The sequence below is a fragment of the Apium graveolens genome, chromosome 10 (genome assembly GCF_009905375.1).
Source record: "Apium graveolens cultivar Ventura chromosome 10, ASM990537v1, whole genome shotgun sequence".
NCBI lineage: Eukaryota > Viridiplantae > Streptophyta > Magnoliopsida > Apiales > Apiaceae > Apium > Apium graveolens.
Window position 1 is genome coordinate 231,970,000 of NC_133656.1, and position 24,838 is coordinate 231,994,837.

The 24,838-nt window shown below is 36.1% G+C and overlaps 1 protein-coding gene and 1 pseudogene across 2 annotated transcripts; both read left to right on the forward strand.

The window, feature by feature from the left end:
* The first annotated feature begins 17,571 nt into the window (after positions 1 to 17,571).
* LOC141692590 (membrane steroid-binding protein 1-like) lies at positions 17,572 to 19,426 on the forward strand (annotated as a pseudogene).
* Positions 19,427 to 20,896: 1,470 nt separating this feature from the next.
* On the forward strand, positions 20,897 to 24,667 carry LOC141692279 (uncharacterized). 2 transcript variants are annotated; one of them, XM_074497035.1, is made up of 4 exons: positions 20,897 to 21,142; positions 21,974 to 22,123; positions 22,575 to 22,707; positions 23,234 to 24,667. In XM_074497035.1, exons 1-4 carry the CDS (start codon positions 21,056 to 21,058, stop codon positions 24,355 to 24,357), a joined length of 1,494 nt encoding a protein of 497 aa, XP_074353136.1. In that variant the 5' UTR covers positions 20,897 to 21,055; the 3' UTR covers positions 24,358 to 24,667. The 2 variants fall into 2 exon arrangements, with proteins under 2 accessions (XP_074353136.1, XP_074353135.1); XM_074497034.1 differs by having other exon boundaries at positions 20,899 to 21,142; positions 23,126 to 24,667.
* The last annotated feature ends 171 nt before the right edge of the window (positions 24,668 to 24,838 follow it).

Sequence of the window (24,838 nt, forward strand, 5' to 3'; positions counted from 1 at the left end):
GATTTCACACGCAATTAATCCTACGTAAACGTAGTATCAGGTGATAATTCTCGTCACAATACTACCAATACTACCTCACAACAAGTAAGCGATTCAGATCATGAACCTCTTTCTTCTAATACGGATGATTTGTCAAGTATAAATATTAATACACATCCATTGTTCGTGCGTAATAATGATCAACTTGGAATGATCTTAATCTTTAAGAAACTTACTTGATCTGATAATTTTTCTAGTTAAAAACGATCTTTAAAAATAGCACTTTCTGATAAGAATAAGCTAGTCATATTAACCGGTGATTTTGTTGCTCCTAATGTTGATTCATTACTTTTTCCACACTGGAAACGTGTTAACGGCATGGTGGTCACTTGGATTTTAAACACCATTTCAGAAGATATTAGCAATAGCATGAATTATATAGATAATGTTATTGATGTCTGGAATGAGTTTAATGATCATTTTTCTGTTGTAAGCGATCATAAGTTCTATAAAATACAAAATGAGTTATTTAAATTAGAACAGGGTAATGACTCTATTGAATTTTATTTTCACAATATTAAAGGTCTATGGGATGAATTACGTGCTTGGTATCCCGCGTATCCTTGTCACAAACAATGAACGATAATTTGATAATGCAGAGTTTAGAGAATATTGTGACGATAACAGCATATAGCTCCACTTCACCTCAATTGCACATCAACAAGCAAACGAGCAGGTGGAAGTTGCTAACAGAATCATCCTTGATGGACTTAAGAAAAAGGTTGAACGCTAGAGAAGCACTTGGGCAGATGAGTTACTTCTTAAATTATGGGCGTATTGTACCACCTGCAAAGTGACAACTGAAGCTACCTCATTCATGCTGGCTTACAGAGCCGAAGCTGTCGTGCCCTAGAAATCACCCATGAATCACCTAGGGTCGAAGCTTATGAACTAGAAACCAGTGAAGAAGGCATGAGGCTCGCTCTCGATCTCATTGACGAGGTCAGAGATGAGGCCAATGCCCGCAATGCAGAGCATCAACGAAGAGCCTCCCTCTATAACAATAGAAGGGTTAAGAAAAGGTTCTTTCAACAAAGAGACTTGGTTTTAAGGAAGATTGAGGCGTCAGAAGTCGCGGAGAGAGGAAAGCTAGCCCCAAACTGGGAAGGGCCTTATAAGGTCAGGAAGACATTAGGACGAGGATCCTACAAGTTGAAAACCTTGAGTGGTGATGAAGTGCCCTGCACTTGGCACGCTTCAAACCTAAAGGTTTATTATGTTTAGGAAATTCGTAACGTATTTATAGTACTTATTATTAAAAATATGAATAACATGATGATACCCATGAATGGCTGATACCCGAGAAGGGCCGAAAGTACTCCGAGTCGCGAATAAACCATTATAACTTCTACGAAAACTCGAGTAGTCTTCCTGGAAGTTGGGGGCAAATGATGTGGATAGAAAATACATCTTTAAGATACATTAAATGTTGCATTAATTATACTAAAAATTATTGTCCAAAACCCAATACAAACCAGGCTGGTCTAGGCTCATAGCAGACTAGATACAGACCAAGCGGTCAAAGCCCACTAGCAAAGGTCGCCAAGATTCACGAATATAAGCTGTTCACGGAATAAGTCCAATACGGCTAAAAGAGCAGAGACATGTTGTTATTCCCTAACAATACAACAAGAATTACAGAAGGGGGGTTGAATGTAATTTTGGCTACTTTTTCAAATGTTCTAACTTGATAAATATGAAAGTAAAATAAACACAAGCTTTTAAAACTTTCTGGTGGATTAGAAAGTATCCACCAGAGGTACATACATATATATATATATCAATTGAGAACCCTATGTAGCTTTGAATAGCTCACAGCTGCTTTACAAGTTGAACAAACAAAACTACAGAGAAATGCTTACAGAATACAGCTTGATATGTTTCTCAGAAAAATGAGCTTGCTTAGTTAATTATTCTACTTGATACACTTGGTTTATATATCACCAAATTTACATGACAGTAATACAAGATAATAAAACAAAACATATCTAGTCTAACTTCAAGCTACTTCACTACTCTATTCCAGCTTCTTTGAATATCTCCACATTTGCATGTAAATGGTAATGCTTCTTTGTTCTCGAAATCTTGCTTAACAGGCTGCCACATTCCTTTTGCAAACACTCAACGCATGTGACTGTGTTGTCATGGTCAACAACTATTTGAAAATGATCATCCGTCGGGACTATGTTTGTCATCCGTCGGGAGCCTTGTTGATCATCCGTCGGGAGTCTTGTAGATCATCCGTCGGGAGTCTATCTGCCACTTGACTCTATTTTACTTATACAGAATTACAAGACATCTCATATATACAATTAATCAACCTATTCTGCATATAAATCTAGTAGTCACCATGACTTAGAAAACCCTACACAATCTACTTGACTAATACATGTTGTTTGCAGAAATGTGCTACAATACTTATTTGTTACATAAGCTACTCACTCGATGGATGTCAATTTATCATCCGTTGGGACTATAAAGTTCATCTGTCGGGACTATATTAGATCATCCGTCGAGTACTACAACTTTCACTAAGTTAAATCTACTAAGGTGTTTTGTTTAACTTATCATCAAGTTCACAACAAATTCCTAACAATCTCCCCCAATTTATGTCTACTGGAATTGTAGCCATAAATTAAGAGAAACTTGATGATAACGAAATACCCTAAAAATACAAATTAAAAAGTAGTAGATAAAACTAATAAGTGCTACACAATTTATTGAAAATTGAACAAAGCAAAATGTACAAAGAGTTCTCACAATCATTGTCAAGGTGCTCCTCTAGTCTGAGCAGATGATTCCTATTTCCTTGACTTTCTGGATTTCTTTCCAAGCTTTCTGTCATTTTCTTCTATTTGATTCTGGAGTTGTCTTTGGAATTCAAGTTCATCAGCTTCAAATAGATCCAGTTTTTCTTGCATTTCCAATAGAGTCTCATTTCTAGAGATACTCAATTGGTCATCCAGTCTGAAGAATCTTCTTACTCCTTTGTCATCCATGAATTTCATCATCCAATAAGGCCTCAGATGCACTCTTCTTCCTGTGAAGGGAATTGATAGAGTCTTTGGGAGTGCATCTTTGGCTTTATTACTTCTTAGCTCTTCAATCTTCTTTAAAACTAGTCTTCTTACAGTCACATTAAATCCAAAGTTCTTTTTGAAAGATGAGTAGATCTTTATCAGTACAGAACAACTTTCTTCAAGAATTATGTGAAGTGGTCATGTGATTTCTCTCCTTGCTTTGTACTTAAACACCAGTCTTTCAGGAAGATGTCTGTGAGCATCAATTCGTCTTACTTTTTTTAGTTAATCCAAGTAGAGGTTTATTTCTGAAAACTCCTTGATGTCACAGATATACAAAAGATCTCCCTTGTTGACTTTGAGTTGAGATTTGGCTAGGGTCTTGGTTCTGAGAGTTACAGGTTTCACTTTCTTGATTGCTCTAATCTTTGTTTTCTTTGACTTTTTGAAGATAGGAAAATTTAGTTCAAGAATTGGTAGACTATCCCAATCTATTGACTCATCCTTTAGAAGTATAGGCTCGCCATGAAAGTTCTTTGTTGGATCCACCTTGAATTCCTCATTTTCCATAGGGGGATTTGATGTTTGAGTTGTAGTTGTAGTTCTAGACTGTTTAGGGATTTAGTCTTCCATTTCTTCATCACTGAAGTCCAATTTCTTCTTGATTCTTTGCTTGTATCTTGGTTTATTTATCTGTTGAGGTTCATTCTGCACTTTTTGATCCTGAGCTTCAGTTTCCACAGTTGGTTTTTCAGAAATCTCAGTTGCAACTTTCACAGTTTGAAGCTTGGCCAAGATAGCATCTTGCTTCTTTTTCTGTTTAAGCATTTTAGCATCCAAAGCAGCCTGCTTCTTTTCTTGTTTGATTCTTTCCTTTTCTTCTTTCTTAGCTGCTGCAAACTGAGGGTGTCCAGCCACCACACATATCTCTTTACCATTCCTATAGATTTTGGCAATTCTTCTTTTAAGTGTTGAATCAGTTGGATCCTTGTAAAATGCAATTGACCTTGCCAACAGTTTCTTTTCATCTGGCCTAGGTGTCTCAAATATAAGATCCACAGAGTTTTTGTCTGAGAACTTTGAATAGTTCCTTTTAGGCTTCAGAATTAGATTGGCTTTTGGAGATTTGATGCAAGAAGTTTGGCCTTTTTCCAAGCTACCAAGACTCATTTCATTCACTAGAATTTGTGTGACTTTTGAGTGGTGATGAAAGGTCTTGTCTGGTTTCTATATCTGACCAAATTTTTCTTGAATTTCTGCATCAATCTTCTTCCAATTTATGCCTTCTAGCTCCTTCTCAGCTTCTGCTACATCAATCTTTGTCATTTTGTCTTTTGATTTCAGTTTTGCTGCTGCTAGATTGATGAGATCAATGCTATCTATAGTTGGTGGCTTAGTGAAGGCAATTGCTGGCACAATTGCTTTGCTGACTTAAACGTTTAGCACATACTGCTCCCCCTCACTTCTTGACCCTTCCTGACTAACTGGGACAAGAGAATCTTCTTTCTCCCCCTTTTTGTTATCAGCAAGTAGAGTTGAGGTAGAAGTCTGTGTAGCCACTAGCTTTTGAAGCAATTGAGTTTGTTGTGCTTGATATAACTGCATGTCTGTGAGAGATGCTTCTATTGCTATTAGTCTTGCATCCAGAAAATCCACTATATTAACAAGACTAGAATTCTTCCTTAGCTGTCTGTTAATATCAAGCATTGTTGCATTTGGAAGTTTAGCATCCAAACTTTCAGTGACATCCTTCTTTACTTGATCAATCTCTGTTTTGATAGAAATGACATCCAGATTGTGTTGAAGAGCTTGTATTTGATGTAATTGAAGAGAGTAGAGATGTGTCTGTAAGAGCTTCTTGGTGCTTGCATTGGTGGTGGATTGAAGATCATTGTGTTTCTGTTGAATTTGATGGATGAGAGTGGACTTGAAGTGTTGAACATCATAGTCCTTGGAGAATGCCCAAGATGGCAGGCCAGAGCTGGATCTAGGGCCTTGTTCTCCCCCTATGTCCATGAGCTCTTCACTATCATCACCATCATCTCCAAAGAAATCTGCAGATTCACCAGTACCATAGTCAACATCATCACCAGCTCTAGGTGGCATGGATGTGATGACATCATTTGCTCTTTGCATTAATTGAGTAGTATGCACCAAGTTCAACATCTTTTCTGCATTTTCATTGCCCTGTCCAGCCAAAAGTTGATATGCAGGAATAGAATGAGTAAATGTCTCAGCATTCAAAGAGATGGAATATATGACAACTTGATCATGCTGAGATAGTTTCTCTCTGTCTACATCATTGACATTCATTGACTCACTAACAATGATGTCCATCCTTATTTCTCCTGTACCTGCATTTCTCTCATTTTCTCTCTGTTCTTGCATCAAGGGCTCCCCTTGGCTCACCACCCTCACACCCTCACATTCACTTACTAAGGTGGAACTCCCCTCAATCACTTTTGCCAGACCTGAAGAAATGGTCTGCATTTGATCACTCATTTCCTCTCCTTTTGCCTGGGAGCAACCCAGCCTCTCATTCAATTCACTCCATGCCCTCAGTCCTAAGAGTGATTGTACTACTACTAGGTCATCTGCACTTGTGACAATTTGTGGGATTTGAAGTTGTGCAGAGAGTACCGACGGATGAGGAACATCCATCGGGATAGTAGTTTGGCTAGCCGACGGATGACTGCTGTTAGGCACATCCTTCGGGATACAATCACTACTCGACGGATGAACAATATCCACCGGGTTAGAAGAAATGAATGAGTTTGGAGTGGAGACTATTGTAGACTCTGTGCAGATTGATGAAAATTTGGGCACATATGTCTCAATAGACTCCGAAAGAATTGGCAAGTGAGCCAACAAATCATCTAAAAGATGATGCTCACTTGCTTGAATTTTTGGCTTCTCCAACAGAGTTAAAGATAGAGAATTTGGAGGTGATGTATGAATCATGTCTATATCCAGTGAGTGTGTGGGTGAATTTGGTGTTTCAGGTGCTTCATTTATCAATGATTTTGGCTGTGACTCCACATTTATTGGAGCCACATCAAGTTGACTTTGAGATGGTGCAGTGACTGAGTCTTTAGCTCCAGTTTGCCCTGTGTGTGTTCCCTGTGCATCCCCAAGGGTTTTAGATCTTTTCTTTATGGCATAAGTCTGTGGTGAACTTGTGTCCCTAACCCTCTTGGCATGTGCTCCTGGTTGGGAGCTTGTTTTAATAGTAACATCCTTTTGGGAGGATGAAACTAGAATTGAGCTGATTTTCTTATTAACAACCACAGTTTGTTGGGAAACTGTGGTGTGGCTAGTCTTGGGTACACTAATCTCACCAGCCTTATCCTTAGGGTTTCTTTGATTTTCACAATGTCCCTCACCTAACTCACTCTCCTTCACACTCCCCTATTTGTGTTTGATCGTTTTTACAACTGGTTTCTTTTGAGAGAAACCAGAGGGGGATTTCTTAGCTTTGGATTTTGAAATTGTTGTTTGGTAGCTTGGTAGGCATCTGTTGGGTCATTAACACAGATGTCATAGCTACATTTGAAGGCAAAGAAATTTTTGAGGTTGGAAGAGCAGAGACAGTGTTGCTTACCTCACTTACCCGAGGTCCCCCCATGATTGGAAAGTAAAAGTGGGGCACCTCTTTGTGGTGACTTGCTCTGTTGAGATCCGCAATGATTCTCCTTTATTGAACCCAATAATTCGGTTTGTTGGCTGGGTTCTCAACAACAATATTCTCAATAAGATGGTTAGCAAGCATCATAAAGAATCTAGCATAATAGACACTTTTACCTCTCTTATTAAGTTCCCCTAACTTATAACCTAACTCAAACATGATCATGTCACTAAAGTTAAAGTACTTATCAGTAACTAGCATATAAAGCATGTTAAGCATGGCAATGTTAACAGAATCAAAATTACTCACTTTACCAGAAAATACTTCGGTAACTACATCACACACATAACTCCACTCTTTTCTAAGACCTAGTCTCCTAATCTCACTTAATTTAGAGGTAGGGAGAGCATAGCCAATAGAATCAATCATGTTAACTAAATCAGTATCTGTGTGTGGAACAGTAGTTGTGTTTCAAGAATTTTAAAGCAATCTTGAATTATAACACTGTTAATGCAAAACTGCTTACCTTTAAGAGTGAAAGTTATGGTCTTGTCAGAAGATTGATACACAACAGTTGTCCATATCTCTTCCACAACTTCACAGTAGATTGTGGGTGATTCCAGCATAGCATAACTGAGTTTACAGCCCTTCACAAAGTCCATCATTTTGTGAAAATCTCCATATTTTGGAATCTCCTTGTTCACAAGAGCTACGAAGTTGTTCTTTTCATAGATGAATCCAGACCGGGACATGATTTTGACTACTGGTGCCATTGTTAAAGTGTGGAAATTTGCAGATAGAGTATTTGCTTTGGATAAGAAAGGAGTTAGAGCAATTGATTTGAGAATTATAAAAGAACATAATAAAAATGAATTCTGCTTTTATACTATCTCAGAAATAAACTGTCAAAAATAATAAAGTGAAATAAAGTAACCAATCAAAATAGCCCAAAATAGCCGTTTAAATTAAAATAAACTGTCAAAATTTTATCAATTATCCATCGTGATATACTTACAGACTATAAGTAAACTCGATGGATAATGTTCAGAAAATTAACGGCTATGATTTGGACAATTCGACGGATGAGAATGAAATAATTATCCGTCGGGTTATAAAATAATCCAGAAAAGTAATTGATTTTTATTAATAAATATTATTCCGACGGATGATCAATCTCAATGGATAATGAGCATCCGTCGGGATGTAAATTTTGACTTAGCCAAAATTTCATCCAAAACAGAAAAATCAATTAAGTTTCTGGCTGCATTATAACTTGCAAAAATATCTGAAATGATTCAAGAATAATTAAGCATACCTAACTCACTTACCAACCTTGAAAAGGTGGATTCATAAAGTGGCTTGGTAAAGATATCTGCAAGCTGTTTTTTACTTGGAACAAAATGAAGTTCCACAGTACCATTCATTACATGTTCCCTAATGAAGTGGTACTTGATGTCTATGTGCTTTGTTCTTGAATGTTGCACTGGATTTTCAGTCATGGCAATTGCACTAGTGTTATCACAGAAAATAGGAATTCTTTCCACTTATAGACGATAGTCTAGCAATTGGTTTTTCATCCATAAGATCTGTGCACAACAACTGCCAACAACAATATATTCAGCTTCTACTGTTGAAGTAGAAACTGAATTTTGCTTTTTGCTGAACCAGGATACTAGCTTGTTTCCTAGAAATTGAAAGGTTCCTGTTGTACTTTTTCTATCAATTCTACAACATGCATAATCTACATCTGAATAACCAGTTAGATCAAAACCAGAATCTCTAGGGTACCAAATGCCAAGTTTTGGTGTACCCTTGAGATATTTGAAAATTCTCTTAATAGCTATTAAGTGAGATTCTCTAGGATCAGCCTGAAAATTAGCACAAAGACAAGTAGCAAACATTATATCTGGCCTACTAGCTGTTAAGTACAGAAGTGAGCCAACCATGCCTCTATAACTTGAAATATCCACAGTCTTTTCAATAGTGTTTAATTCAAGTTTAGTAGCAATGGCCATGGGAGTTTTTGCAGATGTGCAATCCATTAGTTCAAACTTCTTTAAAAGATCATAAATGTATTTGGTTTGACTAATGTTTATTCCATCACTAACTTGCTTAACTTGTAAACCAAGAAAGTAAGTTAGTTCTCCCATCACGCTCATTTCATACTTACTTTGCATTAATTTGACAAACTTTTTGCAAAGTTTTTCATCTGTAGAGCCAAATATAATATCATCTACATAAATTTGGACAAGTATACTAGAGCCACTAACATTTTTAAAGAATAAAGTTTTATCAACAGTACCTCTTGTGAAGTGATTTTCCAAAATAAACTTTGATAAGGTGTCATACCAGGCTCTAGGTGCTTGCTTCAATCCATAAAGTGCTTTCAGAAGATAGTAGACATGATCAGGAAAATTTGGATCCTCAAAATCAGGAGGCTGACTGACATAGACTTCCTCCTCCAAATCTCCATTCAGAAAGGCACTTTTGACATCCATTTGATAGACTTTGAAATTGGCATGGGCTGCATAGGCTAGGAAAATTCTGATGGCTTCAAGTCTTACAACAGGAGAAAAAGTTTCATCAAAATCAATTCCTTCTTGTTGACAGTAGCCCTTAGCAACAAATCTAGCTTTATTCCTGATGACTATGCCATTTTTATCCATCTTGTTTCTGAATACCCACTTGGTGTCAATTGAATTTTTCCCTTTAGGCTTGGGTACCAACTTCCATACATTGTTCCTTTCAAATTGGTTTAGTTCTTCCTGCATAGCTAAAACCCAATCAGGATCCAACAAAGCTTCTTCTACCTTCTTTGGTTCCTCCTTAGACAGGAAGCTGCTATACAGACACTCTTCCTGAGTTATTTTCCTTGTCTGAACTCTAGAGGATGCATCACCAATAATGAGCTCATAAGGGTGATCTCTTGTCCATTTTCTCTGTTGAGGTAGATTATGAAAGAGATGTGTCCTAAGTCCAATCATGTATGATGATTTAGGAATAACTTTTATGTAATCTGTTTTGATTTCATTGATATTAATAAAAGACTTGTTTTGGTTTTATTGCGGGCTTTATCTATTTAAGTGTTTAAATAAGATATACCACAGTTTAGAGTAAAGCTTTTTATGGATTGTGATGAGATCATAATAATGAGACCTAAAAGATGATAACTCTAAACTTAAATAGTTCCTGGTCGTAGGATTACTAGCTGGTAATTAATAATCTGCAAAGATTGGTACATACTATGCTTGCTTTATTATGAAGGATGTATGTTCTCATATACATTTGTGTGGTGACACTATAGCTAGTATGTAGGTGCTTATTATAGAATAAGTTCACTGAACATGACTCACACAGCTGAACAACTGATGGAGTTCACTCACGTGTCAGCAGTTGTTCACATAGTGATAGTTGTACAAGTATCCTTAGACTTGAGGTCATCATAGTCATCTTGTGTATACTGAACTATGCTTTGGTTTAGTTCTTAGTCTCCAGGGACAATTATAAGGGCTCTACTGGGTATAGAAATTTGTACACGAAGATAGTGTATGATCAATAAAGGATCTACCCCTTCCAGTGAAGGAAGAGAATGTTCAATGCTGATCCACTTATGCTAGTTCAGGAATCTCTGGCCAGAGTGAATGAAAATAGAAAGGAGTTTCTAATTTACATTAAATAGAACTAAGCATAGTGAATGGGAAAGCAAATGATTAAATAATATAGGCTTGACACAAGTTCCATGCCTTGTATTTAATCGTGACATTGCAGAGTAGAAGGAATTGATTGTACGGTAACTACTCACTGAATAGGTTCTTGGTATTTTAAGCAGTGAATTCGTATTATCCGGATAGTCGCGATATGCTGAGAAGTATCCCTCACGATGTAGAATAAATATGATTAATTTATTAATTAATCATATTTAATGAATTAGAGAATTATATAAATAATGATAAAATAGTTTTATTATTATTTATTTCTACTACCGGCTTAATATTGAACCTACAGGGTCACACCATAAAAGAGAATGATTTAATGGTGGAGGAATTAATTAATAATGGCTGGTAATTATTTATTTGTGAAATAAATAATTAATTAGCAGATTTAATAATTGATTAAATGAGATTTAATTAATTCTTAATATTATTAATTAAGAATTTAATTTTGGAATTTAAATCAAGTGAGAGATTTATTTTTCTAAAGTGTTTAGAAAAGGGATTAATGATTAAAATGCGTTTTAATTATTAGTTAATTGGTTAATAAGAATAATCAATTAAAGGGTTAATAATAATAATATTTTATGGAAAATTTTCAGCTGAAAATTTTGCCTATAAATATACTATTATAAACCCTATTTGCCTCAACCCAAATAATTAACCCTAATTCTAAAGTAGAACAAGAGGTAGGCAACTAATTCTCTCAACCTCTTCCTCCTCCATCACATTGTACTCTTGGTGGATACCGGTGGAGTGCTTCACACTTGAGGAGCAGTTGCTAGGGATTTCCATTCATCGTTCTTGGATCGCTATTAAAGACCTCCATATTTCCATTAACGTAAAGCTTCTTAAGATAAACATACTAAACTACGAATTAAATATTATTTTTCGCATGGATCCTGCTGAGGGTTTCGGTTTTTTTTAAGATTTAAATTCACGTTTTCGCTGCGTTTATGTGCTAAAACCCTTCAGATTAGCTCTTGATGACGAGGCCTCATTGTTGTCTTGATGTGTGACTGAGTTTTGATTAAAAGAAACTACCCCTGAGTTTATGGATCTTTGACTAGAGAAAGGGGTAGTTTCTGTAGGTGATCTATTCTGACTCTCAGCTTCTCTCATTGTTCCGACGGATGATGCACTTTTTATCCCGACGGATGAAACTGATTGTCTCCCGATGGATAAGGCAGACTGTCTCCCGACGAATGAAGCATTTTGTAACTTGACAGATGTTGAATTATGTGCTTCATTAGTTGTGGATTTTTTTGCATTATCCTTAGTCATTGTTTCTTGATCATTTTCATCATCACTGTCATCACTAACTATCTCCACATTATCAAACTTGAAGCTTTCATGGAAATCTCCATCTTGCAGTCCTTCAATCTTTTTATCATTAAACACAACATGTGATGATTCAATAACAATGTTGGTTCTTAGATTGTAGACTCTATATGCTTTTCCCACATCATATCCAACAAAAATTCCTTCATCTGCTTTAGCATCAAACTTTCCATGTTGATCCAGGTTGATTCCTTAAGATATAACATTTGCAGCCAAAGACATGAAGAAAATTTAGAGTTGGTTTCCTATTCTTGAACAATTGGTAGGGTGTCATGCACTTTGCTTGATTAACCAAAGAGATATTCTGAGTGTAGCAGGCAGTATTCACAGCTTCAGCCCAAAAATATGTTGGTAACTTTGATTCTTCAAGCATTGTCCTTGCAGCTTCAATAAGAGATCTGTTCTTCCTTTCCACTATTCCATTTTGTTGTGGAGTTTTTGCTACAGAAAACTCATGCATAATCCCATTCTCTTCACAAAAAGATCTCATCACAGAGTTCTTGAACTCAGTTCCATTATCACTCCCGATCCTTCTAACTTTGAATTCAGGATGATTGTTAACTTGCCTTATGTGATTGATGATGATTTCACTAGCTTCATCTTTGGATTTCAGGAAGTATGTCCAAGAGAACTTTGAGAAATCATCCACAATTACTAGACAAAATCTTTTCTTTGAGATAGAAAATACATTGACTGGTCCAAATAAATCCATGTGTAACAGTTGCAAAGGTTTTTCAATTGTTGATTCAAGCTTCCTTTTGAATGATGCTTTAATCTGCTTTCCTTTTTGGCAGGCATCACACAATCCATCCTTTGAAAACTCCACTTGAGGAATACCTCTGACCAGTTCTTTCTTGACTAACTCATTCATGGTCTTGAAGTTTAGATGGGACAGCTTCTTGTGCCATAGCCAACTTTCATCTTGACTTGCTTTACCGAGGAAGCAAGTTACAGATTCTGCATTTGTTGAGTTGAAGTCAGCTAAATATACATTTCCTTTTCTTACTCCAATAAGAACCACTTTGTTGCTTTTCTTGTTTGTCACAACACAGGCTTCAGAGTTGAAGGTGACTAAGTTGCCCTTATCACAAAGCCCGCTGATACTCAACAGATTATGTTTGAGTCCATCCACTAGGGCAACCTCCTCAATGATGACATTGTCCTTTGAAATCAAGCCATATCCCACAGTATAACCTTTGATGTCATCTCCAAAAGTAATACTAGGGCCAGCTCTTTCCTTGAACTCAGTGAGCAGGGTAGAATCTCCAATCATGTGCATTGAGCAACCACTATCCAGATACCAAAGATTCTTTCTGTTTCCCTGCACACATCAAAATCAAATCATGTTGATTTTGGTACCCAAGTTTCCTTGGGTCCTGCCTTGTTAGCCTTTTTCTTTGGTTTCTTAGGTTTGATCTCATTTGACTTGGGAATCTCAGATTCATCCTTAGTCATTTGAGTTGGACCTTTGAAGCCAGTCATTGAAACATAATTATCATGCACATTTTGGTTTACATGAAAAGGCATGCTATTTGTAAACATGTTATTCCAGTAAGGCATGCTAAATGACATTTGTGGCATACTAAATACAACATAATAAGGATTAGGTACAAATGGCATATTAGCAAATTGTGCATTCATGTTCTGAGCAGACAAAACATTCATAGGCATTGCAGACATGGCATTCATGTTAGGAAAAGAAGAAGGCACAGTCATGGAAGTAGGCATAACAATCTTGCAATTAACAGAAAAGTGATTAACACTACTACACTTAACACAAATTTTCCTAGGAGCATATTTATCAGGTGTGTAGTTGTTATGTTTGTTAATCCCTACCTTCCCATTTCTGTTGTTTTTCCTTTTAGCTTCTGTTTTAACCTCAATCTTTTTAAGTCTGTCATTCAATTGCCTGATAGACATATGACCAACATTAGCTCTTTTTTTTTCTAACTTGACTTGATTCTCCTGGAACAAAGTTCTTAGAAACTGATCCATACTTGTCATTAAGCTTGGTTAACTGGAATTTGCTAACTGACTTTGTTTGACTCGACAGATGATCATGTTTCTCATCCGACGGATGTTCCTCATCATCCGTCGACTCAACATCAGTCAAGTTACCATCTTTCAGATTGGATTCCAGTTTCTCCTTACTCTTTTTCCAGGCTGCATCACAAAAAGATTCCATACCTTGAACTTTAGTAATCTGAGCATGAACATCTCTAGATGTTTTCCATGCTTTAATTACTTCATGTTCTCGTTCAAGCTGCTTACTTAAAATCTCCTCTTTCTTTAAGGACTCAGTTAGTTCATCTTTAGCAATCTTGCATTCAATCCTCAATTTTTCAAATTCAATAAATTGAGACTCTAGCACATTATTCCTCTCACTTAAAAATAAATTGTTTTCTTTAATTTTAGCATTTTCCTTAGTAAGGGACTTGAGTGTAACACGCAGGTGGTATAATTCAGTAGACATATCATTTATTGCATCATTACACTCATCCTTAGTTAAATGTGCTAGGTTAGTTGTGATTACCTGATTGCTTGACGAACTTGTCTCTGTTTCATCTGACTTGGCCATTAGGGCTAGATTGACATAGCTAGTTTTTTCATCTTTATCCAATCCATCTGCAGCCCAGTCATTCTCCTGTGTAATGAAAGCCCTTTCCTTTTGTTGGAGCAGCTCAAAGTATTTTTGCTTATAATCTACAGGCTCAAACTTCTTTTTGCTAGAATCAGACTTCCTACACTCATTGGCAAAATGACCAGCTAAGCCATATTTGAAACACTTGAATTTGGATTTATCCACCATGTTTCTATTTGGCTTAGCAGCTCCAAAATTCTTCTTAAATTTGAGCTTGGCAAATCTTCTAGATAGGAATGCTAAATGCTCATCTATATCATCCATGTCACCTTGACTCAAATGTTCTTCATTTTCAGCTACCAGCCATTTACCCTTGCTTTCACAGACCTTTTATGTAGATTCAACAGCTTCCACCTTCACTTCTTTCTCCTTCTCTAACTCAGCAACCAGTGCTATGGACCCTCCTTTCTTCCTTCATTTATCCATCCTTTCATCTTGCTCTATTTCAAGCTCATAAGTTTTTAGGATGCCATACAATCTCTCCAAGGTGAACTCCTTGTAATCCTGAGAGTTTCTCAAAGAGACTGTCATTGGTTTCCACTCTTTTGGGAGAGATCTAAGGAAGTTGAGGTTAGAGTCTTTTGTTTGATAGACCCTTCCATGCAGTTTTAAAGCATTCAGTAGTTTCTGAAACCTACTGAAAATATCAGTGAGTGATTCACTCTCTTCACAATGGAAGTGCTCGTATTGCTGAATCAGGAGCTGTATCTTGTTTTCCCTTACTTGCTCAGTACCATCACAACTAATCTGTATTGTGTCCCAGCCCTCTTTGGCTGTTTTACAGTTAATGATGTTATCAAGCATATCACCATCAACACCATTGAATAATATGTTCATGGCCTTCTTGTATTTCCTGACTTGCTCAATATCGGGATCTGACCATCCATGCCTAGGTTTTGGAACAGATGGTTCATTGCCAGTTGCAGCTCTCATAGGTACATGAGGACCTCTCTCTATGCAGTCCACATAGGCCTCATCTTGAGAAAGAAGATGTAGGTGCATCTTCACCTTCCAGTGGTGATAGTTGTCTTTGTTCAGAAATGGAATTTTAACTCCAGCATCCTTCTTGTTCTTCTTGTTGCTTGTTGTGATCTTTATACTCTTAGTTTTTCAAGAGCTTGCTCTGATATCAATTGTTATTCCCTAACAATACAACAAGAATTACAGAAGGGGGGTTGAATATAATTCTGGCTACTTTTTCAAATGTTCTAACTTGATAAATATGAAAGTAATAAAAACACAAGATTTTAAAACTTTCTGGTGGATTAGAAAGTATCCACCAAATATATATATATATATATATATATATATATCAATTGAGAACCCTGTGTAGCTTTGAATAGCTCACAGCTACTTTACAAGTTGAACAAACAGAACTATAGAGAAATGCTTACAGAATACAGCTTGATATGTTTCTCTGAAAAATGAGCTTGCTTAGTTAATTATTATACTTGCTACACTTGGTTTATATATCACCAAGTTTACATGACAGTAAAACAAGATAATAAAACAAAACATATCTAGTCTAACTCCATGCTACTTCACTACTATATTTCAGCTTCTTTGAATATCTCCACATTTGCATGGAAATGGTAATACTTCTTTGTTCTCGAAATCCTGCTTAACAAGCTGTTACATTCCTTTTGCAAATACCCAACACATGTGACTGTGTTGTCACTGTCAACGGCTATTTGAATTTGATCATCCGTCGGGACTATGTTTGTCATCCGTCGGGAGCCTTGTTGATCATCCGTCGGGAGTCTTGTAGATCATCCGTCGGGAGTCTATCTGCCACTTGACTCTATTTCACTTATACATAATTACAAGACATCTCATATATACAATTAATCAACCTATTCTGCATATCAATCTAGTAGTCACCATAACTTAGAAAACCCTACACAATCTACTTGACTAATACATGTTGTTTGCAGAAATGTGCTACAATACTTATTTGTTACATAAGCTACTCACTCGATGGATGTCAATTTGTCATCCGTCGGGACTATAAAGTTCATCCGTCGGGACTATATTAGATCATCCGTCGAGTGCTACAACTTTCACTAAGTTAAATCTACTAAGGTGTTTTGTTTAACTTATCATCAAGTTCACAACAAATTCCTAACACATGTGTCCAAAACGAACACAAGCTCCTACAAGGAAGGATCTGGAATTCCTTCCCTTGGAGGAGTCCTAATTACCATCTAAATAGGAGACTTGTCCACCAAGTCTCCCAACACAAGTCTAACCTAAACTCATCTCTATATAAAGGGCTCTAACCCTCAATATAGAACTCTGTTTTTGGCTTGATTTTCTACTACACAGGAATATATAGCCATCTTGCGAGAACCGATAGTTCCTAAAGCGAGAACAACCATTGAAGTTCGAAACTCACAAACTCTAGCATTAATTACTAACGTACCTTAATCTTTATTCCAAAATAATTTCGTTTATAAAAAAATCCTGTTAGTAACAGTAATAAGGTGAAATTTTATACCTATCCCGGTTCAATCATTTTAACTACATAATTTAATAATAATATTTGTTAATACATATTCTTATATATTTCAATCTTTACAAATATATTTAATATATTTAATATTAACATTTTTTTGATTTATGCGTCACACATATTATAAGTTTTAATTATGTACAAAATACTAATTTATTATTTTTTAATCTGAGGACCCGTATCTCACAAAGTTATGTAATAATATTAAAGAATTAATGAAATTTTTTTACTCTTCACTTTTTAGGATGCATAGTTCTCTTAGTATCGAATAATATGACGTATGCACCAGAGTCAAAATATTACAACAGTCAAAATATTACAACAGACACAGCCCAAAAATATAGAGAATGATACATGATGACTGATGTCAATATTTAAAAAAATCCCTGTTTTAACCCTCGATTAATCCCCAAGGTAGCTTATCAATCCAATTTTTGAAATTTAATTAATTCTTATAAATTTTTATCTATTGGAATATATAAAATAGTTTATTAAATTTAAAATATTATATTAATTTAAATATAAACTTATGAAATTTATGTTATAATAAATATATATTTATTAATAAATAATTAATATAATTATAATAATATATTAAATAATACTTTAATATTATCCGATCCTGCAATTAATACTAAATGGGTAACTCCAACCGGCATCAGGCAGGTAAACACTCTATTACAAAAGCCCCAAGCCACTACTAGTTTATTTTCATTTCCCGTCATCTTCAAATCAAAGCCAATTAAAAACAAAAATGGCGATTGAAATATGGGAGACGCTAAAAGAGTCAATTACAGTCTACACCGGCCTATCTCCGGCGACTTTTTTCACCGTAATTGCTTCAGGACTTGCCTTATACTACGTCGTTTCGGAGTTTTTCAGCTCCTCATCTTCTCAATCACAGTTTCAGAGGTCTAGAGATAGTGAAGAAGAAGCGCAGCCGTTGCCGCCGCCTGTTCAGCTCGGCGAGATTACCGAGGAGGAGTTGAGAGGTTATGACGGTGCTGATCCTAATAAGCCTTTGCTTATGGCTATTAAAGGCCAGATCTATGATGTTTCGCAAAGCAGGTAGTTTATGTAGTAGAATCTCGATAAATTGATATTAATTGAATCTGTTTATTTTTAATCTCGATAAATGAATAATTATGATGTGTTTGTTTAGTTTTTGTTTTTGTGTGTGAGGATGGTAGAATTTGTGTTTTAGTGGTTTACTAAGTGATTGAGTATGTGTGAGGTGTTAATTAGTATGTTGACCTGGATTTGTGTTTGATTGTGGTTGAAGTACTAGGAAATAGTGTGTTTACGGTGCATGTGGATCGCGGAGGATTAGGTTGATTGTGTTTAGGCTTTTAGGTAGGATTTGTGATATAAGCGGTGTCGGGGTAGTAGGATTTATGTTAGTAGCTTAGATGTTTTTGAGGTGGAATTGAGATGCTTTTAGTGGATGTTTATGTATACATGGATTTGTTTATGTAGATGAATGTTAGGAATTTGATTAGTTGGAGAGCTGGTTATCATATGCCGAGCTATTTGATGATGTTTTCCGATGCTATTTTAAGAAAGTATGTACTTTGTCTTTGGTGTAGATTAAGCGCGGTATGTTGGGAATATGTGTTTGTTTTGTTAGAGCGGAACCTTGTAACTTGTTCGTGTGAAAATTGAAAATGAGAAACCCAAGGGGATGGGAGAATGTATGAGAGGAGTTGAAAATCTGCTGTTTTCGGTCATAAATGCATGTAAATGTTGTTTTGAGTTGTAGACTCGAGCGACAGAGTATTGGCTGACAAATTAACTGACAAAAGCTTCACTTGAGAAAGTGCTAAATTGTTAAGAGACGAGCATAGATTTATTTCAGGCATCTATTCCCCTGATGAAAACAACAGAAGATAGCAAAATGTGATGATACATGTTTGGTAGTTCTTAGAAAAAACTCGCCCGTCAACAAGTCCTCGAAGCGATTATTGCTGAATCCATATCAGTTTATATTTAAACTAATGCACTATATATCTAATATCTAATACATTTATAAGCTGACATATTTGAACTCTGGTAGGATGTTTTATGGACCGGGGGGCCATATGCTCTATTTGCCGGAAAGGATGCGAGCAGAGCTCTTGCGAAGATGTCATTTGAGGACAGCGATCTGACTTCAGATCTCACTGGTCTTGGTGTGTTTGAGCTCGAGGCTTTACAAGATTGGGAATACAAGTTCATGAGCAAATATGTAAAAGTTGGAACCATCAAGAAGACAGTACCGGTGACAGATGAGTCTAGTCCTCCTGAAACTGCTGAAGCCAAGGAACCAAAGGAAGCCACAACCGGAGGTGAAGCTGATAAAGAGTGATGTCATTCGCATCCGAACAACAGTTTAACAGGAAAGGTGGTGAAACAAGTTGCGGTGATTAGTAATGAAGATACATATAAAACGAATGATGTTTTTTTTTCTATTCAAATATATTGTCATCCCATTTCCCAACTTAGGGATACATTAAACGTCGATAGTAAGTTGTATGGAATAATAAATTCTGTGTGTGTTTACGACTGTGTTTAAAATTAAGATGTTATCTAATTGACAGGTATCTGAAAATTGCAAGCCTTTTCCAGGCTTTCAGCACCCTTTATAGTCCGAGCTGTTGACAGGTATCTAAAAATTGTTCTGGATTTCAGCTACTTATAATCAAGTAGCAGCATGTTTGTTGCAGCAGATTGGTTGTGGGGTTAGGTTTGAAGATAAGCTTCCTTTGAGAGTTAAACATAGCTTGGCAAAGGAGTTTATATTTTCTGCTTATTGTATTCTTCACTCACTGTACAGTGTAAATCACAGATTCAAGGTTTAGAAAGTGAATAGGCCAACAATTAAAGGGCTTAAAACCTATATTAAAAATTATTTCGGTTAGACGGTGAACTTTCTTGAACTAAAGAAATTCCCTCACTACAATTATGTACAGCCTACAAAAAAATATCAAACGATGGTCGAACTTTGACAATTTATAATCATGGTAATAATTGGGTAAATTTTCTGTGCTAGAAATAAACTACACTAAAGCTATCCGAATACAAAAGACGCCTCTATAAAGACTCTTTTCTTCACGTTTTTCTCACTTTTTTGTTTATACTAAAGTCATAAATGATGTTAGACGTTTCGTTACCATTCACGATTGTGGCATTAGTCCTGGAGCCTCCATGCTTTTTCAATTTTGAGCGAAAAATAAGCATGGTTGAAATAAACTTTATACCTCCAAAATCTTGTCGATTTTTCGTATTATGTACAGAAATTGCAGGGTAATATCGTGAACTAAACTCCCGTTAACATGCTCAACTAAATTTGTAAAATCCAGTAGACAGAAACAAATTATTGTTATTTATGATATTTTTTTAAAACTTTTTTTCCTAGAATTTTTGTTAGAACGTCAACCTTATACGACTTAACAAAATATGTTGTTCTTATTTATGCACCCCTGCAAGCCAAACGATTCCGTTTGAATTTGGGGCAACATTTTATGTTATGCATAAATTCTTTTTATTTAAATAAAAAATTACTGATTTTCATGGGACGGACATTATTATTATTGTTTCTTTCTATCATGAATCGTCATCATTGATTAAAGACCTAAACTCGCATTAGATGAAATTATATTTTAATCGTATCTCTATTTCTGACACAAACCTTTTCAAACATCGCACTCACCGAGATATCACAATTCATATGCTCAAATTTAAATTCACCGTTAAAGCACCAAAAATTGCTTTACTAAACCTTCAATATAAGCTATAAGCTTCCATTGTATATGATTTCAGGATTTGTTGGATTCCGATCCGATTAACGAGAATATGAATAAAATTTTAATGATCGAAATATATTAAAACCTCGTAATTTCCGACTTGAAACGGATTTGGCTACCGTGACACTAGAGTGATATCAGTGGCATTACTAAATTCCAAAACAAAGAAACGAGTAAAACTAACAGAAAACAGGTGAGAACACGTGAGTCAACATTCATCCCACTTGTACAGTGCGTGTATTGTGTGTATTCACATTTTAAATTCTCACTTAGTATTTAATTAACCCCCATGACTTTTTTGGACTCTAAACAGACTCAATTCACCGTTACGAGACACACACAACACACACAAAAAAACACAGTTTAAATCTTTAGATTCCGGCGAATGGCCGATAAGTCGTCGCCGGCGGAGTGGCTTCCGGCCGGGTGGACCTGGACAGTTAAAACCTGCAGAAACGGTAGAAAATACAAGGTAATTTCTTTATTTAACTTTTAAAACCCTAAATTAATGCAATTTAATTACATTTTTATGCTCCTTTATATTTGAAAGCTCATTTTCATGCTTTTATTTTGTATGTGTGTGAGTCTGTGTGCACGTATTAGCTTAGATTAGCTGTTTTTTTGTGTTGCTTTACTGCATCTGTGGTAGCTGTTTGTTGTTAGAATTGTGGGGGGATCTTTGTTTCGAGGTTAGGTGAGGTTATGTTGAGATTTGTAGATTGAGTTTGTGGTTAGATGAGATGTTTGAGTGTGGAAAGAATCGAAGAAAATGATGTGTTCAAATAGGCGTGGGATTTTAAAAATATATATTATTTGTGTTGGATGATAGCATTTTTCGGGGCAATTTTTGGATTTAACGAGTGAAGGTTATGTGCGTTTAGGTTTTGAAAACAATGTATCGTAGATAGTGCTATGATTTATTAAGCTAATGATCTTATGTCTTTAACTAGTTACTATTATAGTTGCGTAAATTTAAATTAAGCTGATGATTAGTGTGCTTACTCGCGCATTGCGAGGATGTAATGAATTTGCGTATTAGGGGTCTTTTGCGCATTGTGAGTAGTCGTGTGTGAACAAGATTTGTGAAGTGTGCTTCCTCGCGCATTGTGAGTATGCACTAGTACTATGACTAGTTTGTGATTATTAAAACTTTGAATTAACTGCAAATATTCACATTTTTACATGGAAATAAAATATCATCAAAACAAAACTAAATTTTAGGATTATTTTTGGGATTTGTGCGGTCGCCATACAACATTTAGAGCATGCACTTCTAACTGTGAATTGTTTGTTTTTAATGTAGGTATTTACTGATCCTTCGCAAAAATTGAAATTCCTCTCTAAACCTGAGGTGATCCGTTATCTCGACAGCGTGGGATCCAGCCTCCCACCTAATTCAGAAGACAACAGCGATGATTCTGGGCATCCTAAATCTCTAGAAGAAAGCAAGGAGGTAACCGTGCACCCTGACAAAAATGTTCGGTTTTTTGTATTTTCTACATCTTAGTTCCTCCACACTCTCGAAAGAGTCTCGTTTCAGTTATATGTAGTAGTTTTTAAAATCTGAATGTTTTAAATGGATGTGAGTTTAATTATATATAATTCACCCTAGAATTATATCAGAAACAGATTTAAAGTCACAATCCATTCCAAAACTTTGCATGCTGAAATGATACCTTTTTTACTGGAGCGGATAAAGTACTTATTATTGCTAGTACTATATATTCCTGTTAAGATTTGTACTATATATTTCTAAGAATGAAATTTTAAAATTTGTGTTTCTTTGTCATCTGCTTTACCTTCTCCTTCACGAATCTGTAATTCCTATTTCATGACTTCAAAGTTAAGGTAAAACACAATAATAGTGACAAGGCTCTTATTTTTTTGTTGTGCGCATTTGTCAGTCGCCTGCCACATATCAAGGAAATGAAGTACAGGATGGAAGAACTGCTAAAGTGCTTATGAGTAATGAAGAGATACTTACTCCCGCTATAACAGAAGATCACATATGCCTCCGGTATCCAAATTCTGATCAGAGTAAGTTTATATGTGCAGCTTCATGTTCTATTGCTGTTTACTACTGCACTTTTGCCTATAGTTTCCTGTACCTCGTGTATTTTCATCTTCTGCTTAAGTTTCAATTCTCTTCTTAACATTCATCTTTTGGTATTGTGTTGCCATATGTCAGTTGTACTCCCTCCACTTTTCTCTGTGTGTAAAGTCTCCAAGAGTACGAAACATTATTCAAATTATCAAATAGATAAGCTTTCCTTGTCTTTTAGAGTAAATTTTTACTAGTTAAGATAGCAACTCCGTTATTGTTAGTATTTTAACTGTGGAAATTAGATACTTCTTTGAAGTGAGAACCATATAATATGGGCACACGGTTGGTTTGGTAACTTTACTGGATTGCACCGATCCTTTTGCATGTGATTTATTACATTGCACATGGCAGGTAGAAGTGATGTAACAGGGAGTGATTTGAACTCACAAAGTACCAAAAGTTTGGAGCAAATAGAAGGGAAATGTGATTCTGATTTACATACGCTTGTTTCATCTCCAGTGGTTGAAGATTACCCTAAGAAATTGTTGAAAAATGGCGTGAACAAATCAAATTCTAAAAGGTCAGCTGACTTTCCTCGGCGGGCTTCAAAGCGGCTTGCTGGCATTGAACTGGACCCGGAGCCTATGAAATTAATAGAAAATGGGATGGTCCATGAGACTGGCAGCGTCGAGCACAGGATAAACAAATCAAATTCCAAGAGGTCATCTGACTTTCCTCGGCGGGCTTCAAAGCGGCTTGCTGGTGTTGAATTAGACCCGGTGCCAGAGCCAAAACCTGATGATCGAACTTGTCGATCCGCAGCTCAATATTCAGGAGAAGCAGCAACCAGTTCCGTGGGGAACACTCATGACTTGCCTGCTATAAAAGAGCAACTGGAGAGCAAGATGGAATCGTCGACTATCTTCAAAGAACAAGCGGAAAAGGAGAAACCATTACCAGCAACCAGAGAGCAAGATGGAGATGAGCAGTCGATGATGATTTCTGAAGAACGACAAGGCGAAAAGAAAAAACTTTTATCTGTTTCTAATTTGAAAGCTGCAGAGAAAGAACATGCTAATGATATTGATGCGATACTTGAATCATCTACAAACTTCTCTATGGAAGATCTATTAGAAGACCCCTGCATTGAGTTTGCCATCAAAACTTTAACTGGTGTAATTCCAATTGGGGAAGAAAACCAGGCTGAGAAGATTTCTGGGTCATCAGCAGAGATGTCTTTTTCTATGGGGGAAGAAAACCGGGCTGATAAGAATTCTGGGTCATCAGCAGAGATGTCTCTCTCGGATATATGGACGGATCCTTGTTTTGAATTTGCAGTAAAGACTCTTACTGGTGTTTTACCCCTGGATGAGGATCCGGGTAGTCAGAATCTTTTCCAGCAGCAACTCAGCTCAGCAGACACTCGAGGAATTGGTGGTACAGTGATTCCAAACAAGAATAATTTCTGCCAAACTGATTATACATTACAACATTGTACTGCTGTTGAGAAGCCTCAGTATAGAAAGCAACCAGCTACAGCCGCAACTAGAATACCTCAAACAAGCACTAGAAGCTTGCAGATATCAAGTGGCAGTGGCCTTCACCAAAGTATACAGGATGGAACCTCCGGTCAACGTCCATAGTTCACTAATAATTTTTAGCTCACATGCTTGGTAGAGTTGTTTAAGTTATTATAGGCCCTTTTTTCATGTTCTATTTGTTGCAACTTATAACTAGATCCAGGTCATGCTCTCCTTTAGTCTATTGTAGCGCTTTAGTTTCTGGCTGGCATCTTTGCCTCACAGTAAGTTTAACTTCTCATTTCAACTTTAGGTTTCTTCTTGGATTTGGAACAAATTGTTTCAACTTTTTAAAATTTAGTGAAATTATCAAGTGTTAGAAAGTGATTTGACGGGAATCTGTGATAAATTTAATCTACTATTCTAAGATTCATCACCTTATTCACATTATCTAATTGCAGATTAGGCATCTAGTTTAACAGGTGCATGATTATATTCTTATATGATGGAGAGACCGTGTACTTTATCTTTATGTATATAGTAATTGTAGCTTTCAATATATGATCAAGAATATCTTACTTTTAGTTGCAAAGATAGAGGGTTC